The sequence below is a fragment of the Solanum tuberosum genome, unplaced genomic scaffold (assembly GCF_000226075.1).
Source record: "Solanum tuberosum cultivar DM 1-3 516 R44 unplaced genomic scaffold, SolTub_3.0 scf00017, whole genome shotgun sequence".
Classification (NCBI taxonomy): domain Eukaryota; kingdom Viridiplantae; phylum Streptophyta; class Magnoliopsida; order Solanales; family Solanaceae; genus Solanum; species Solanum tuberosum.
This window is the reverse complement of record NW_006238943.1, coordinates 1,945,521-1,964,949: the sequence shown is the minus strand read 5'-3', so window position 1 is coordinate 1,964,949 and position 19,429 is coordinate 1,945,521. Positions and strand designations below refer to the sequence as shown.

At 29.7% G+C, this 19,429-nt stretch overlaps 3 protein-coding genes and 1 long non-coding RNA gene across 4 annotated transcripts in view; 2 read left to right on the top strand and 2 right to left on the bottom strand.

Moving 5' to 3' along the window:
- The first annotated feature begins 5,332 nt into the window (after positions 1–5,332).
- LOC102588739 (short-chain dehydrogenase/reductase 2b-like) lies at positions 5,333–9,819 on the top strand. Its single transcript, XM_006340210.2, has 5 exons — positions 5,333–5,401; positions 6,577–6,866; positions 6,942–7,019; positions 7,935–8,117; positions 9,200–9,819. The coding sequence occupies exons 2-5, from the start codon at positions 6,606–6,608 to the stop codon at positions 9,575–9,577; spliced, it is 900 nt and encodes a 299-aa protein (XP_006340272.1). The 5' UTR covers positions 5,333–5,401; positions 6,577–6,605; the 3' UTR covers positions 9,578–9,819.
- Positions 9,820–10,934: 1,115 nt separating this feature from the next.
- The window catches only part of LOC102590047 (short-chain dehydrogenase/reductase 2b-like), a 26,152-nt gene continuing 17,657 nt past the window's right edge, over positions 10,935–19,429 (top strand). The window contains exons 1-2 of the mRNA XM_015302751.1: positions 10,935–11,226; positions 11,306–11,383. Of these exons, the coding sequence (XP_015158237.1) occupies positions 10,966–11,226; positions 11,306–11,383 (339 nt within the window). The 5' untranslated portion in view covers positions 10,935–10,965. The remainder of the gene's footprint in view (positions 11,227–11,305; positions 11,384–19,429) is intronic.
- LOC107057809 (uncharacterized) lies at positions 12,006–13,142 on the bottom strand. The gene is made up of 3 exons (XR_001471586.1): positions 12,945–13,142; positions 12,341–12,445; positions 12,006–12,241 (listed from the first exon to the last, which is right to left on the bottom strand). It is a non-coding gene; the product is annotated as an uncharacterized lncRNA (long non-coding RNA).
- LOC102589390 (agmatine coumaroyltransferase-2-like) lies at positions 13,606–15,190 on the bottom strand. Its single transcript, XM_006340211.2, has one exon. The coding sequence runs from the start codon at positions 15,130–15,132 to the stop codon at positions 13,798–13,800; it is 1,335 nt and encodes a 444-aa protein (XP_006340273.1). The 5' UTR covers positions 15,133–15,190; the 3' UTR covers positions 13,606–13,797.

Here is a 19,429-nt window from a genome sequence, read left to right as displayed (position 1 = left end):
GTTAAAATTAGTGAAATAATTCTACCAATTTCTATATATGTTAATTCTTGTTTGGAATGATTATAATATAAAAAATTAACGTGTTATTAAAAGTTACAAAAGTCTTTCGTCAGTTATTTTTTTTTATAAATATCTAACTTCCAAAATTACATTATTTTTTCTCTTGAAAAACATCCATTATATAGAAGAATCTATTTAGTTGATTATATTTAAATAAAAATTTAATTATAATTTTTTGAATCTACGCTTAGTTACTATATTTTACTAAATTTGTATTACAAAATAATTAAGTATAATCTTAAGTAGATAAGATAATCATTTGTACGTAATTATTATTAATGAGAAATTTAATTGTCTTCTTCAATAAAGAGATTTATTTCAAGCGCAAAAAATAATTTTTCAAAGGTATGCATTGGTACATTGTGTACATAATTGAGTTCGGGAAGGGGTAGAGGAAGAAGTGTAGGGTATATATATATATATATATATGTAGAACATAATTTGTATGGTATAGTAATGAAAACAATATTAATGTATAAAAACGAAATTAAAATATTAATGTATAAAAACGAAACTATAATTTTTTTAATTAACTGAACAATATTTTTTTTAAAAATAAATCGAATGAACTATACACACATAAATATACACAAAAACACTTTTATTTCCCTTGGTAGCCAAAAGTTTGTATTTTAGTAGTTCAAGGAGTTTGGGAAATAGGAAAAAGTTACTTTTGTTTTGGAGGGAAAAGTATGATGGAATAAATGCAAAAATTAAAATAAGGATATTCTAGTCTTTTTGCCTTTCTGGCCAAATTCTGGCCAATTTTTTCTGGCCATTTAGCATTCCCATATCCTTATTTAGTATTTTCATGAAATCAATTTTTTAATAAATTAATATAAATTTATTTATTTTGGTTGATTAATTGACCAATGAACATGAATTGATCGTTTAGTTTTTCTATGTTGGTCAAATTTATATTTTCAAGGCTAATAACTCTCAAATGTAAAATATGAAGCATAATGTCATTTATGCATTAATTTTGTGAAATGGCAAATATTAAAGACCATCTATTTTTATAAAAAAAAAGGCGTATAAATAGAAATAAAGAGAGTACAACTATGAAAAATATGCACTTATCACGTGTAATAATAATTAATACAAAAATGAGGAAATGTGCACTAATCACGTGTAATCATAATTAGGCTTAATATATGAGCAACCCTTAAACTTTTTTTTTTCTATATTTCATCGAGATATTCAAACTACAATTTAAACAAATTGAACAATTAAACTTACTAAACACATGATAAAATATTTCTATCAGATACTCTCAATTCAAATTTAATTTTTTTTTATGTGTGTTCTTAAGTGTCTATTACACATAGTTAGCTTAACCTAATTGATTATGCCATCTTTCTTAATTGTGTGCATAAATATTAATTGGACAAATTTGAGGGTTTACAACTTATTGAAACTAATGTGTATATAATGAAAGAAGATGACATATTTTAAATGAATTAGTTATATTCGTAATAGGTACTTGAGAGCATACACACGTTTATTAAAGTCTGAACCAAAAATGTTTAACATAAACACTTTTTATCATTCTTAATCATTCTAAGTCATATCACTTGTTAGTAAATGATTGATATTTAATAAGAAAAGTAAAATAGTATAAAATGACAAATTATTTCTTGATTTTTAAAATTGAACAAATAATATTATAGTAAATATTTTTGATCGCCTAAAAGTTTGATCAAACAAACTATTTGAGTGCTACATGTATGCATGGTTCAAATTTAATCATGTTTTTTAAAAAGTTCACTTGCTTATTTTCTTAAAGAAATCCACTAGCTACCAATTTTGAGTTTGTAAATTATTTTTTTATTTTTTTAAAATAAAATATTGAAATGTGTGATGACTTTGTCTAAAAATAAACTTGCAGATATTTTTCTTGAAAATGAAGGTGGTGTTTAGGTGCAATTTATGTGTACTTCAATTATTCCTCCAAAAAAAATGTTGCTTTTCACGAATTTTAATTGTCCATCGCGATTTGAATAAATAAGAAATGACGACATAATATTTTATATCTTTATTTTTTAAAAATATTTTATTCAATATTCAGTATTAATATAATTGATATCCGACTAACTTTAGATTTATGCCGAAAAATTCTACATTAATCATAAAATGCTCCCAAATACATAGATTCCAAACCCAAAACCCTAGTGAAGAAAATCAAGTTAAAACGTTAATCACATGTTGTCTTCACCATTAGTAAAGAGTGGGAATTGGAACAAAAAGTTGTGTAAATTCTCTTAAAATAATTACAATAAAGTAAAGGCACAATCATTTCCATTCAACCTTTTTTTTTTTAGGATTCCTCCATTTCAAAATAATCAAGTGTGATTCTAGCAACAAAATAATTGTCTCAAAATAAATGTTATTTTAAAAATTAAAGATGAAAAATAGTGTAATTATTTTCAACTACCCCTTGTACTCTTCCAATTCATTTTAACTTGTCGTCTTTACTAAACATTAGATATCCCATCCGAGAATCTCCATCTGCCGACATAGTTAGTCAAACTATATTTTAGTTACATATTTTTCTTATGAGGTGTGCAAATACAACCTGACAAATAAAATAGTCTTAAAAGAGTATCAAAAGTATAACTACTTCTTTTAATAGTGCTCCATTCTCAAGAATCATCTAATAAGATAAAATGTCACAAGAAATAATCCTCTTTTCATATCTCTAATAAATTTCTTTCATATTTGATTTTTCTAATCACTCCAAGTGAACCATAAAGTTTTAAAATTTATTCCAATATTCTCTTATACAATAATAGTAATAATAAAAATAAAACCTATTTTTTAGTTCCCTTGAAAAAAAATGAATAGGACGCTTGTTACAATTTACGTGTCTTATCTGTTATATTGAATATTTATATTATAATATTTCATATTTAAACATTACAATATATGAATTTTTTTATTTTTTTTTAAAAAACCTAACGGAAGTCTTTATCAATCACCTAGGCAACTATGTATATGTGATACGACGACAAGTCTGTGGATGATATTTTTCTAATAAATATTTTTCGATCGAGATAATATAGAAGTGACAAAGTATGTACGTTTTCTTCAATATGGCAAAAAAGTAATATATATATATATATAAAATAAACTTGTTCATAAGTAAATCAACACTTAGATGATAAGCTTCATTTTTTCTTAATTCACTCTAAGAGAATCAACACTCCGGTTTAAAAAGTATGAGAAGTATTTTGAGATCGAGAAAATATAAATAAAAATAATACACAAAAATATTAAATATGTGGAAGTAAATCCTAAGCAATGATGACTAAGAATTCTAACCAAAAAAGTTTTAACAAGATTTGGAAAAGTCATAAAGAACACAATTAATGAAAGTCTTTTCATATTGGAACCTCTAATTAACAAATAATTTTTATTTTTTTTATGTATATCTAGGTCTATATCACGTGAATAATTATTGTAATACTAATTAAGGGAAGTGCTAAATGGCCAGAATTTGTCCAGAAAATTTTAAAAATTATAATATTTTTTTTATTTTAAATAAATTGATCTTTTTTTTCATTTTTTAGTTAAAATGTACTTATGTTAAAAGGGTAAAAATGTTTAAAAAATTAAAATAACATAGAAAAAATATCATATATTTTTTTAGTAAATTACATACCTTATATTTATTATTTTTCTTAATGGACATGAAATAAGCTAATACAGTATTATTTTAAGATGAAAGAAATACTCTTGACATTTAAAACAATATTTTTATTTATTTAATTAAATCATTAACCCAAATAACATCAACGTGAAGGACATCAAATTAAAACGTTAATCACATGTATTTGATTAGTGGGAATTGGAACAAAAGTTGTGTACTATAATATTAATAAGATAACATCCTATGGAATATAATACTATCATTTATGGTCTTGTCCATTATGAAAGTCGATAATATTAATTTTCTTCTATTCCATTTTGTAGGACAAACTTTGAAAAATTGAAATATAGTGGTCAAATGACTTATGGTAGGTACAAATAATGTTTATCTTCTAAAAGATATTTACTATTACGAAATTTTAAATTTTATAGGTAAAACTCTATGATAATAGTGTGAGATTTCACTCGTGATTATTTTTCAGTTACAAGGACCAAAAAATAGTTATTTGAGAATTTTACCCTTATGAATGGCAATAATATCACTTTATCTATTTCATTTTATATGACGAATTTGCAATTCTGTTTTTAAAAACAAAAGTAAAATTAATATGCACGTGCACCATATAATTTAATAATTATTATAATACTTGTATTATTATTCGATGGGCTATTCGTACGTTATTGCTGGTATGTTTGTAATGGGCCAAGTTTTTACATGGGCCCAATCTTATAAAATAGGTTGGGCTACTTTCATTCAAGACAAGCCCATTTTTTAAGTTAAGAGAGCAATTTGGCAGACTGTTGGGCTGGCTCATGTTGAGATGGGTTCATACCATATTTACTAGATTATTCCTATAGTTTGAAATAATTACATATTATTTCACTAATTATTTTTATAGTTTGAAATAATTACATATTATTAATTTCATATCAAACTTCAAGTTAGATATCAAATTATATATCAAAAAAGGATTTCATATCTAAAATTTGGGACTGTTAGAGGTGATTTTGAGTTAGTTGGGATTGAATAGTCCATGTATTAGTGTATACTCCATGTTTAGTTAAGCTATATTTCATTTTTTGAGTGTATCATAATATATAGTCAATGAACAAATATGTATATATAAGTAAGTTATATTTAGTTTTTTGAGTGTATCATATTATAGTCAACGACTCAACGTATACTTTCTATAACTTTTGACTATTTTTTTTATATAAATAAAAATATAATTATATTTATTGTAAATTAATCATTTTATTATATATATTTAAAACATAGTCTAATTTTTCTATAACAATATAGTATGTTCATACATTTTGATTGCTATAATAAAATGTTCTTACCGAGTGATACCATAATTTAGTGGGCTGGCCTCATGTGGAGGAGTTCCATTGAGGTGTAAGATACAATCAAATCTTTCTATAATGATATTTTACATGGCACTTGCGTGATTTTGGAATGAATAATATTATTAAATGTGTCTTACACAACGCGAATCTGCACTCCACATTTGTTTTTCTTGAATGAATAATAAATCATGAAAAAGACAAATGTGAAATGTCCACTACTTTTGATATTTGTACTTATTTTATTTATTATACTATTTATTAAGTACTTGTATAACAGTAGCAGTAGCAGTAGCACTAGCCCTATACTCCCATTTGCAGAGTTGTTTTGTCTCTCCATTTGCAGGTAAGTCTAATATTTTTATCTGTTCAGATCTTGAGAAAAATGAACTGATTTTGATTTTTTGGTCTTGACTCTTGATTGTTTAGATTTTTGTGATTCTTTCCGTCTGTCCTAGCCTCGATAGATAGAGTTAGTTATACCTTTTGTTAGTGGGAGGTAGTACATACCTTTTGGAATTAGTTGAGGACTCACCTTTGATTATACTAAGCTGATAGTATTGCTCCTGTAGTTTCTTGTCCTTCGATTACTGTTACTATCTGTTGTTTCTTTATATATCTTATTGTTTTGTTGTAGTTTTTGTTATGTTACTATCTGTTGTTTCTGGTACTTTAATTACTTTTTTCTCGAAACTGCTTTGGACTGTTTTTCCTTGAGTCGAGAATCTATCAAAAATAACCTCTCTATATATGAGGTCAGGTTAAGGTCTACGTACACTCTACCTTCCCTAAACCGCACTTTGTGGAACTACATTGGGTATGTTGTTGTAAAAATACAAAGCGCAGGGGATTCTATATACATGAAAACAAAATTAAAAATTTGGACAATGCAATTTTTCAGGGAGGGGGTGGCCTTGTATAGTATACACAATGTTTCTTGTACTCTCATTACTTTTTTCTCGAAACTGCTTTGGATTGTTTTTCCTTGAGTCGAGGATCTGTCAGAAATAGCCTCTCTATCTATGAGGTCGGGTTAAGGTCTGCGTACATTCTACCTTCCTTATACCCCGCACTTTGTGGAACTACATTGGCTATGTTGTTTTTAAAACATGAAGAGCAAGGGATTCAACAATACTATGTACTATGTATACATGAAAACAGAATTTAAAATTTGGCTTTGTATACACAGTGCAATTTTTCGGGGAGGGGGTGGTTTGGATGAATCCCTTTGTGCCCCTCTAGCTTTGCCCCTGGCTCGTAGTATGGTGAGAGTTGGGTTTAATAACAGTAGTGTCCAGGTTAGTAGTTGAAGAGACCTCAACTAATCAACTTTATACTGGTAATCCGGTTAATTAAGGCTTAGGTAGATGAAAAGAATTCTTCGTTTCGTCTGTGTTGATTTTTCGATTGATGGTTCACAAGGTTGTTATTTTAACTCTTGGACTATTAGTCTATACCTACCTCTTTCTTCGTACTGTGTTAGTTCGTTTGAAATAGTGTTCTTTTTTCTTCTCTCTGCAGGAAAAAGTTAGAAACTTTGGACTTAAGTGATGGGAGATGTTTGTAGGTATGCAGTTGTTACAGGAGCAAACAAGGGAATTGGCTTCGAGACTGTCAAGCAGCTCGCGAAATCAGGTGTAACGGTTGTCTTAACAGCCAGAGATGAAAAGAGGGGAACTGAGGCAACATCCTTGCTGAATGAACAAGGATTTTCGAATGTTGTGTTTCATCAGCTTGATGTTCAAGATTCTCAGAGCATTGAGTCCTTAGCAAAGTTCATACAAACACAATATGGGAGGCTTGATATTCTGGTAAGAGCATGAACGGATCAATTTCTCGTGCGATCTTGAAGCAAATATAGGGAAGTTGATGAGAAGTTTATGCAGGTAAATAATGCTGGAGTTTCTGGAGTTGTAGTTGATGAAGATGTCCTAAGGGCCTTGAATGTGGATCCGGAAGACTGGGTAAGATAATTTTCTCAATGCTTAGTTACATCTTGTTTTATTACCGATTTCACATGGTAATGAAGTGATATGTGATTCAATACAATAACATACGCACTGTAATTCCGTAAATGAGGTTTGGATAGGGTAAGATATATGCAAACTTTTTTCCTACCTTTGTGGGCGTAGAAAAGTTGTTTTCTATATACCCTTGGCTAGCTATTGAAAATTTTGGTCCACAATCGTTGAGGGAAGCGATAATCGCCTCGTGTGGTCTCTGGTCTTGCTCTGAACTAGTCTTAGAGCGAGGGACTGTTTTATGTCGTAACTCTTAAGGATGAGATACAACAAACCTACCTGAGGGCAGTGGCAAGAGCCATGATTTTCACTAAGGGGAGTCAAAGTATAAAGAAATGAATATACGGAAAACTCAAAAGGATTCAACATATAATATATATGCATCATTTTTTTTATCTATCTATCTATACTGTGTAATTTTCTAGCAGAATTGACACCCCTCAGACAAGAGTACTGGATCCTACATTGCATGAGGGTAATTCCATCCCTAGTCGCTACACCACCCTAGCCTCTCTTTTTGATACCTAGGAAGATACAATTTCTTATTTCGCAGTGATTTCCTTAAAGAGAGAAAAAGAAAAGATTCGTGATCGGGAAGGTTAGAGTAGCCAAAGCCATTGGAATTTTTTATTTAATACATTGAAGATATCTGTACTGGTGCCAAAAGTTCATCACGGATGAAAGGACCACTAAGTCGGGATCACCAACTGATATAGTAATATGTACTAATATAATTTAAAAAGAACTGTCTTTTTTGTGTACTTTCTCTGGTTACGTTGCTACTGCAGGCTTTATGCTAATCAGAATTATTATATTGATATAAATGGGATTTACCTATATGCTTATTGTTGCAAACAGTTAGCAGGGAAAGCTGTCAACGTCATTCAAGTTGCGATGAAAACAACTTATGAGAGTTCCAAATTATGCTTGGACACTAATTACTATGGTGTTAAGAATGTTACTGAAGCTCTTCTTCCATTGCTGCAAAATTCTCCTTCAGCAAGAATTGTTAATGTCTCCTCCCTTAGAAGTGAATTAAAGGTAAGACCATCTTTCTTGTCGTTTCCTTACATAGAATTGCCAGAGCATAGTTAGTAGATGTTTTTGCACGGATTGCCCCTATTTCGGGGTGGTTTCTACTTTTTGATCATGGTCTTTAATTTTTGCCATTGATGCTCATTTAGCGATAATATGTTGAACAAAGTACCCTAGTATCCAGACCGAATTCGCTCAGTATAAGTTTAGAGAGCTTTTGCCTATCATTTTCCAGAATTTGTTGTAGTGTTTAGAAACGAATTATGTGTTTTGGAGCATCACTCTGGTTATCAACACATACATAATCTTGTTCTTTTATGCTTTAAGTCTTAGCTTTCGGGCTAGTTGTAATTTTGGTTGATATATTATTAGAGAATCAAACCTTCATTTTGTTTGATGTGTAGAGTTTATCCTTGTTGACTAGTGGTGAAGTCGAGAATTTCATTAAGAGTGGTCAAGATTTAATATACATGTATAAAAAGTAATTTTTACCATATATTTGGTATAAATTTTCTATGAAAGACGTTCAACTGATCACCTTTCATTGTATGTTGCTACACCACTTGTTGTAATAGCTTAAACTAAATTAAACAAATCTCCATTTCCTCTATACTGATCTTTGCTAACCACTCTCTTAAGGACCTTCTATCTTCCGTTAGACGATATAGTCACGCTAGCTTTTTCAAAATATAGGGATTTCAGGTGAAGTCTTTCCATTTGCTTAAGTATTGGGGAGCAGAGTTACCTAGTAAATGCGATGATTTAAGGTAGAAGGTTGTTTGGACACCATCGTTATGTAAAAAAGAAGAAAGAAAATAAGCTAGATTTTCTCTTAATGGTAGCTTGTTATATTTCAAGGGATTGTATTGTAACTTCCAAAGGACAAGAACTTTATAATTCTCGAGTCATTTTCAGTCCGAAAACTAAATCCTACAAATGCTTTTTTGATAACCATGATGTCCGGACCAACTTGTTTGCACCTGGACTAATTCCACGAGATACCTGCTATCTCCTACTAACGTACAAGTACTGGGTAACTCTGACATATAAAAAGGATTTCTTATTGATTTTGTATCGTTCTAATGCAGCGAGTACCAAACGAGGAGAGGAGAAAGGAGCTAGGAGATGTTGAAAACCTGACAGAAGATAAAATCGACAAGATTCTGCAGAATTTTTTGCATGATCTGAAACAAGATGCTCTCGAGGTGAATGGTTGGCAGATGATGCTACCAGCATATAGCATATCAAAAGTTTCACTCAATGCTTACACTCGAATTCTCGCAAGAAAGTACCCGAAAATGTGTATCAATTGTGTCCATCCTGGATACGTCAACACGGATATAAACTGGCATACAGGAACAATGCCTGTCGAAGAAGGAGCTGAAGGATCTGTCATGCTAGCTCTTTTGCCTGATGGAGGACCTACTGGTTGCTACTTTGATCGTACAGTAGTCGACGAGTTTTAGATACAACAATAACTACGCCTCAGTCCCAAACAAGTTGGGGTCAGTTGCAATGTTTTAGATCAAGTCGTGAAATAAGACTATTTCTTTCAGTTGTCTCTTGGCATTTGGTTGAATTTCTGAGCTTGGTGTTCTACTGGTTGAATTAGTAATTGAAACAATGAGGGAAGCAAAGGATAAAATAATCAAGTAATGTGTTGTATTATATCATATTGTAATGTTTTAATGAGTACAATATTTGGATAGATTGTATTGTTCTCTATCACATCAACAATTTGAATGATAAATCTAGAAGAAAAAGTAGGATACGGAATAAAGCTACTATTAAAAGATAGGTAGTTAAAGGATAAAATAAGAAGAAAATATTAAGGTAACGATGAGATCACACCATATCGTTCGTCATTACCTAATGATGGATTTAAATGATATGATACAATAAAATTTAAGTAACAATCAAAACAAATGTTATATCTAAACTATCAATACAATACAACAGGTACCAACCATTCAAACAAGGTGTTAATGGGTGTATCAAATCCAAATGTGATAAGTAAAAGTGAACGGACGGAGAAATTACCATCATAATAGCAAATGCCAGTAATTCATAACAATTTAATAATGCCAGTAAAAATGACAACATTGCCATAGAAATGCATTCAAACATCACATTGAGTGTAAATGTTACTCTTATGGCAAACTGAAATGAATAATGATACTATATAAAGGAGTTACCAGTTAGAGGATCACATGGGTTTGCCTACCATAAAAAAAGGTAGTTTAAAGTGTTAGACAATAATACCCATGAAAACATATTTTTTTTACCAAATTTTTACTTATTAAATAGTAGATTGTTGATTTTTTTTTACTTGTAGCACTAGTATTAGCCCTATACTCTCCATTTACAGGTAAGTCAATATATTTTATCTTTGAAATGGGATTTTGATTTTTGGTCTTGATTGTTTACTTTGATGTTGCTGCTTAACAATGTTTAGATCAAGTGATCCTTTCCATCTGTTCAAGCCTCAGTAAACAGAGTTAGTTGATATCTATGTTAGTATGAGGTAGCACATACATGTTGGAATTAGTTGAGGTCTCACCTTGTTACTATCTATTGTTTCTTGTACCTAGCTCGATTATTGTATTATTTTGTTGTAGTTTATGTTATGTTATAACTATATGTTGTTTTTGTTATTATCTGTTGTTTCTTGTACTTCCATTATTTCTCTTTTTCGGAACTACATCCCCGAGGTTGTTATTTCAACAGTTGGACTATTAGTCTCTACATACCTCTTTCTTCCTATCGCGTTAGTTCGTTTGAAATAGTGTTCTTTTTTCTTCTTCTCCCAACAGGATTCAAAAGGATTACAGGTTAGAAAAATTGGACTTAAGTGATGGGAGATGCTTGTAAGTATGCAGTGGTTACAGGAGCAAACAAGGGAATTGGCTTCCAAACTGTTAAGCAGCTCGCAAATTCAGGTGTAACGGTTGTCTTAACAGCCAGAGACAAAAAGAGAGGAGCTGAAGCAACATCCTTGCTGAATGAACAAGGATTTTCAAATGTTGTCTTTCATCAGCTTGATGTTCAAGATGCTCAGAGCATTGAGTCCTTAGCAAAGTTCATACAAACACAGTATGGGAGGCCTGATATTCTGGTAAGAGCATGAATCTATGTATTGCTCTTCATTCGATCTCGAGGTAAATATTGGACAGTTTCTGAATAAATTTCTGCAGGTAAATAATGCTGGAGCTTCTGGAATGGTACCTGATGAAGATGTCCTAAGGGCCATGAACATAGATCTTGTAGACTGGGTAAGATAATTTGCTACATGCTTAGGTCTTGTTTTTTTTATGTGATTCGATCTCATATCTAAGCTTTGAGGTAGGCGATAGTTCCCGTGTGTGGTCTGATCTTGCTCTGACAGACAACTAAAACTTGGCCTCAACCGGCAAGTAAACACTCCAACTTTGAGTATGCACATCTAGACACCTCCAAAATTTATGTGACACATCAGCATAGTGTCCACAAGACATAGTGGGATGAGTTGAAGTGCTTACTTGTCAATTGATGCCAAGTTTGTGAGTGTTTGTTTATATGGCCAACCCTAACTTGTTTGAGACTGAGGAGTAATTGTGTGTTATTATAAACAGTTACCAGGGAAAGCTTTTGATGACATTCGAGTTGTGATGAAAACAACGTACGAGAGTGCCAAATTATGCTTGAACACTAATTACTATGGTGTTATGGCATTTGGTATGCATTTTTAAATGTTTTGGTACTCGATAGGTGATAGTCCCCATGTGTGGTCTGATCTTGCTCTGAATTAGTTTTAGAGGGATTGTTTTAATGTTGTAAGCCATAAGGACTAGATAGAACAAAACCTACACGAGGATAATGGCGGAGCCAGAATTTTTCTAGAGGGGAGTCAAAATATAAAGAAGAAAACATATGAAAAAACCAAAGGGATTTGACCCTTGTGACACATTTTAAAGTTGTGCATGCCTAGTCCAAAGTGAACCATACAAGCTATTACATCCATAGTCATGATGCTCAATCCAACATGAGAATAAATACCACTTAACGATTCAACAACTTTCCCTTCTCGACTTGAGCAGAGAGACCTTCAAAACTTTTCACTTCCCAAATAATTGTTGAGCCTCGTCAAAATCCTAACAATGAAAAAGTAATACATTTCCTTATAATCTATGACCATAATGTACAACATGTCTCTTGTGTGTTACATTAAACAACTTTTTTCGATCATGTACCTTTGAGTTTCATTAGAGCTGGATATTCCATTTGCAGCAAGTCATGCTTCATCTCAAAATAGCCAAAGTAGATGGCTGTACGACTTGGAAATCACAACCTCCTTACTGAAAGCAATTAAAAAGACATGTTAGAATTCTTAGACAATCCGTGTATTACAATTACAGACCGGCCAGCACACGTCTCTATATATATAGTGCTGCACATGAATGATTCCTCTAGACAAGTAATGAAATATCATGGTTTTATCAGACTACAAAAAGTGATTTCCTAAACTTAGGACCTAGTGAAGAAGTTTCAAATTCAATACATCAACCATGGCTCACACACAATTCTTTTAAGAACAAAACACTGTGAAGGGAGCCAAGCTGCCAGTTCATCTTGATTAATAAAGAATTGAAGGCTTCTAAATTGTTAAACCTCTAGCATAGTGCAGAGAGGGCGGAGGGCAGTACTGATTCGGAAAGTGATTAGAGATTAGGGCAATCACTGATGTGTAGACGTAGAAACGAAGTGAGGTGCCAAAGACCTAGTAAAACAAACATTACTAAAAAATAAGCATCTTGTTAACTAAAACACGAGTAAATCATTATTTTGTTATCTAACCTTGACTTCATCCGTAACAGGAAATACTTTCTTGACTTTCCGATAGCTTTGAGGCGTCAGTACTCGAGGTTGAGTGATGGACATAATTTGAAGGAAACTTCATAATTCTCAAAGTTCTCTGCATATCAAAACCAAAAAAACTGATGTAATATTCTGGATCTTCGAATATGAAAAAATAAACTAATGTAATAATGAAGCTTGATTAACTCTTATCAAGGTGTTAGCTACCTGATTGAGAAAGTGAGATTGCATTTCTTGGACCCTTTTATCTCTGTACAAATGTACATTTCTTGAGCTATAAGTCAACAATTTATTTTATTGATGTGTGTAGATCAAATTCCAATTTTTCACCATATGAAACCAAACATCAAAAGTTTTGTCAAAGAAGGAAATAGCCTACCACCTTTTAGGTGAGACAAGATAAAATCTTTTATATCTTTCATAAAAAGTTTCTAAGTATATTGTATGTATTTTTTTTAGTAAAAGTTTTTAATAAAGATTACAAGATTGACTCGTATCTTTTATGCTAGCTCCAATCTCACCTCATGCAAAGCAAATCAAAATTAATCGATATCAACAAACAAATATCAGACATCGAACACAAGACCAAAATATATATACTAACAAAAAAAGAAGGAAATAACCTTGGAAATAGACTATAATATATAAATAAAATCACAAAAAATGCCAACTTAAACTTCTTCTCCAAAACACATAGATCATCAACATGACAATCAATAAAATCACTAGGAAAAAATAATAACCAAAAGTGTCCATTTGCTAAAAACAACAAAATATACCAAAAACACCCCCACCCCCACTCCCACCCCACCAACTCCATAAGTTGGTCTTCTCATTTTGCTTTCAAATTTAGAGAGTAACAAATATTCTTGAAATTTGTTAAATTGTGTTCATATAAAGGAATAAAAGCATCAATGCTTCCATCTCCAATAAATGATGGCACAAGAAACATCATTCCTTCTATTGGATAATAAGAAGGCATAAACACAAATGGACAACCAGTACCAAAATCCAAGTCATAAAATGGAAACCTCAACCAACTATCAACTTCCAAATTTGGACTAAGTGAGTCCTCCTTCATGTTTGCACTTGGTATTAAATCTTGTCTAGTCATCACTTTCTCATCATTTGCAAAATCAATAAATGACTTGAAATATTTATCATCAACTTTAGTAATTGCATCATGAATAATCTTTGTTGCATAGTGAAGTGGCTCATCTAGTAAGTCCTTCACTTTTGATGTTGGAAATGCCCATAAGACTATATTACCAAAAAATTCATCCGGAACTCTAGGTATAACTCTTCTCCTTCCATCAACCGATATTCGAATTTGAGTATTTTGTGATGCGTTTAAGTCACGTGATTTTGTAATAGCCCTCCATAAATGGGCTATTAGACTTTCGAACGTGCTATAAGTTTTAGCCTTTCCATTCATAAAAGAGGCATGCGCCTTGAGTTTCCCTAGGAACTCCAAGGTGAAATGGACTTTGTGGACTATGATGTTTTTTTTCTCATTAATTTCATCGTTGTTGACTTTTACTAACTCTTTGTTTACTAATTTGGACACAAATTCAGCCCCAACATGGTTGTACTCGATGAGGGGTGGATCCCGAGGGAGGAAAATAGCACGATCGTTCATCGGGAGGGGTGCAATTTCCATCCCTTGGCATGCTTGACCCCATTCTACAAAAAAGTTGCTTGCAGCGTGGCCGTCAGCTATCATGTGGTGGCCGGTGAAACCGACCACTACAGAGCCACACGTGAAACGTGTGACTTGGACTTGGATTAACTCCACTACATCCTTTAAACTAGGATGTAAGGAGAGCATAGAGGGCGAAGGCTTTAAGGGTAATACTTCGTCCAACGAGGCGTCTACAGACGCCTCGATGAATCGAACACCCTCATCATTGAGAAAAACTCCTCGATTACCGTGTTCATCTTCACCTATTCGCCCAGCCCACTCTCGATAAATCGATAATGTCTTTCGAAGTCCCGTTTCGATAGTGGATGTGGGAGGGGTGGGTGGTCTATAGGCATAAATCAAAGCCATTAGAGTATCAAATGTTACATTGTCAAATACATTGAAAGGAATATGTGCTGTAGTTGAAGGTGGAATTCCTTCATACAAAGGCTTGATGATTTTTGAACTCTCAATTTTCACATTCATGGCTACTAAGTTTTTTCTTTTTTTGTGTATGTATTTTCTTCTCTAGAGAGCTGTATTTTTTTTTGTGATGTAAATTCTAGGCACTAGTTGGCTTGTTTATATAAGAAAAGAAATGTTCCTTTATTGGGGGCCTCCATTAGTTTTTAATTTTCTCAAAAAGATTGCATTTAAAATTCTCGACAATAGGAAGTTTGGCCAGTTTGTACTTGTACTAATAATACTTCCTCCGTATTATATTAATTGTCCACATCGTTGAAAATTATTCTCTTAAATTCTTTTCCTTATTATTTTTTATTTATTTACTATATCAGATTTTTCACATTTACTTGTCAATTGTCACTTTTAATATATTATAAAAAGATAATTATTTTAATTAATCCCTCTTTAAATCATTTTTCAAAACTTAATACTTAAATTAATTAACAGAAATAATGTGATAAAATAGTTATGACTTATGTTAAATATTATTTTCTTAATAAATATATCAAATTTCATCGTGATAATTAAAAATGAACCGAGAAAGTTCATTGATAAATTACCCTTTTTATTTATATTTTTAAAAAAACGTATAAGAATAAAAATGAACAACTAATATAGAACGAAGACGGTATAACATGCCAATTTTTGAGGATTTCAGAAACCACGTGATTGAATGTTCAAAATTCCTTTGCTATTTAGTGGTACCTACGAGGCGAACAAATATATATATATATATATATCTTTAATATATCATACTTTATTCGTCGTATTCAATCTATTATTATTCTCAAGTAATTTTTATTTAATTATATTTTTAGTGTTTATAATTTCAAAATTATAGCTACTAAATCTTTAGAACTTTAAAATTAACTAAAAACTTGCTATACTAAAATTATTTATATTATGATAAACAAAAATAAGTAAATAAAATAATTTAGAATATATTTTAAGAAGGTTTATATTTTTTAAAATAACTTCTCAACCTTCTTATATGAAATTCTTTTTTTTTTTGGTCAGAAAATTCTTATTATTCAGATAAATATAACATTTATTATTTATAATTTTATTAATGACGTGATATTTACCTATTACACTCCTATAGTATTATGAAAAAACGTGATACCTTTATTTCCTAGAAAAAGAATTCATTTAAAATTGGCAAAAAGCAAACTTTTGCCAGTGGGGTTTGTTAATTAGTAAATTTTAGTATTCTCCCTCTGTCTAAGCATGTGATTCTTTTTATTTTTTGAGAGCAAATAGTTTAACATTAACTGCAAATTTGTGTATGGAATGTTTTAACTTTTTAAAATGAAATTTATATATTTGTAAGTAAAAAATATTATAAGTCACAATAATTAATGATTCAAAATATTAAAAAGATCTATGAAAAACTTATGGTCAAAATTAGACTTATTTAAATCTAAAAATCTGAAAAGTGTCACATAAAATGAGACGGAAGAAGTATTACTTGTTGTACTAAAATGCCAAAAATATTCCAAGTTTTCACAATTCACGTGGTTGAATGATTAAAATTACTTGTTGTGAAAGGATTGAACAATGACTTTTCTTAATTCCACCCACTAATATTATTATATTATTACTTTAAATGTAATTCAATTTAATTGTTTTTATAATTATAATAGATTGACATTTAAAACGATTTTCAATTTATATAACAATTAATTTGGTACGATTATGTTGCAATCTTTATTCATTATTATATTATAACAAAATATAATATAATATATATGTTGCATTAACGATTTTCAATTTATATAATAATTGATTTGATAGGATTATATTGTATAGTCTTTTTATATTATATTATAATAAAATACAATATAATACGATACGTTATTGACGAATTGTATCAACCACTCAGAGAAGTTGTGAAAGGATTCAAATGGTAGATTTCTTTTACCTACTCTCTTTAAGATGTTTTAGCTAGATTGTATATTAATTAGTAATATAAAATCAGTTATTAAATCTTGCTTAAAAAGAAAATAATGAAAGAAATTGTGATTATCTGATAGAGTGGAAAGTACTATTGTATTTTTAATCAAAGATCTTATATAATACTTAAATTAATCATGCGATAATCTATATATATTATTTTATATGGAGGAAAACTAGAATAAAAATGAAGATATTAAATTATAGATGAATTGCAATGCTAAAATTCCTTATAATAGTATAATAATAATAATTATTTAAACATAAAACAAATATTTTGAAGTATACTATTAATATGTAATACAAACATTCAACATTATATGATTAATGCATAACTAATCTTTGTAAAATTTTCTCCGAACCAAATAATTTTTAAAGGTGATAAAATTAGCTCGTGAAGATTTGACTAATCCAATTCGTCCAAATTTAGCATATATTGATCCACTTATTATTAATTTAACACATTTTGGTTTGTTTGTACTTAGAAGTTAGACTAATGCATAGCCCCTAACCTATCAAACTTTTATTTAATTATTTTTTTAGAAAAACTTTTCTTTTTTATATAATATACTTATATAATCATAATGAAAAAAAATCACCATTAGAAATCTAAATTTTACCACTAAGTAATAAATCAAATGGGCCCAAGTAAAGCTTCAATCACTTTAATTATGATTTGATTGGGAATATTATATATTATCAGTCAATTTTTTGTCCTTTAATCATTAAAAGAACAGACTCAATTTTCCACATCTACTTTAGAAAATTTACAGTCCGTTGAATTAATTTTAAAAAATACTAACTTTTAAGTCAAAAATAAAAAGTTAAACTTAAATAATTTTTAAATTAAAAAATAAAAGTAAAGGGAGATCTCTTTTAATTTTTATCTTATTTTTAGTCATTTTAAACTTATTTTATATATAAATAACAGAAGCACGATATTGAAATGAATCGTAATTGACATTATTAATCGACAGTGGTTCCTAATTAAATTATTTATCCCATGCGCAATTTTGATTTTTATATTTCGAATTTCTTCACATAAATTGAAATTAAAAAAATAAAATAATAATAATAAAAAAAAAATAAAAAAAAAAAATATATATATATATATATATATATATAATAAAAGTTTGGACAAAAAATTTAGACTATTACTAGTACGCAAGTTTTATTGAACTCTTACCTTCTACTTTACTTACGCCTTTGACTAATTATTTTTGATTGTTTTTTTACCTTCATGCATATACCAATGAAAAAAGATAGAGTAAGAAGGAAAATTTTACTAATCAGATGATGACCAATTATTTTTTTACTGATAAAAAATGTGATTCTTCAAAATATATTGTCAATGATTATTCGGTGTTCAATATTCTTATTATAGTCTCAATTAATTTAAATTGATATTACAAAAAATTGAAAGAAAGTGTTCCTTGATGATTTTTGTTAAATCTCCTGAATTTGAACTTAAAATCTTAATTAAGAATAAAGAGATCATATCCATCTTATCAAAACTAAGTGGAGACATGGTATAAAGTATTAAATTTCATATTTTTTTTTAAATAAAGAAATTCACTCCGAGAAGATCATAAAATTTTAAAGAGCTCTAGAAGAACAATTTTAATTCCCGTGAAGTTATACAAAAACGAAATTAACGTATCTTATATTTTATTTAAAAAAAAAAAAAACTTTTTATATTTAATATATGCATTTTCTTAATTTTAATAGCACATATGTTAAACACTACAATTTTCAAATAGTATTTTGATATATTAAACACCTTTAAGATACTTTTTACGTTCACTTTTATATACTTGTGTACGTAATTATAAAATATAATATATTTTGTATAATTAATTTATCTACGTAACACACATTTGGTCGCACGATACTTATAAGGTGGCTTTATTTCACCAACTCTTTTTTTAATCATTTATTCTCTTTAGTCCATTAATTAAAATAAAGTCTATGTCCCTAATTACTTGTCCACTTTTGAATTAACACACCTATTAAAAAAACAATTAACAACATAGTGAGTTTATCATTTTATCCCTATTAATTATGAAGTGGATGAAAAGTTCTGCATTTTTCAAAGTAATTAGTCATTTAATTGAGGGTATAATAGGTAATTTTTTTTTATCCTTTCTTGATTTATCAAAATGGACAAGTAATTAAGAACAATTATAAAAAAAAAGTGGATAAGTAATTAGGGACAAAAAAGTATGTACAGAAGATCTAATTGCTAGATTTGCTTATTTAGGGGAACATCATGATAAAGAAGTGTCCACGTATTTGTTAATTTTTTATTAGTTCGGAAATGTAAATTTATTTCACTATGAGAAAATAAAAAATTAGCGCCAAACAA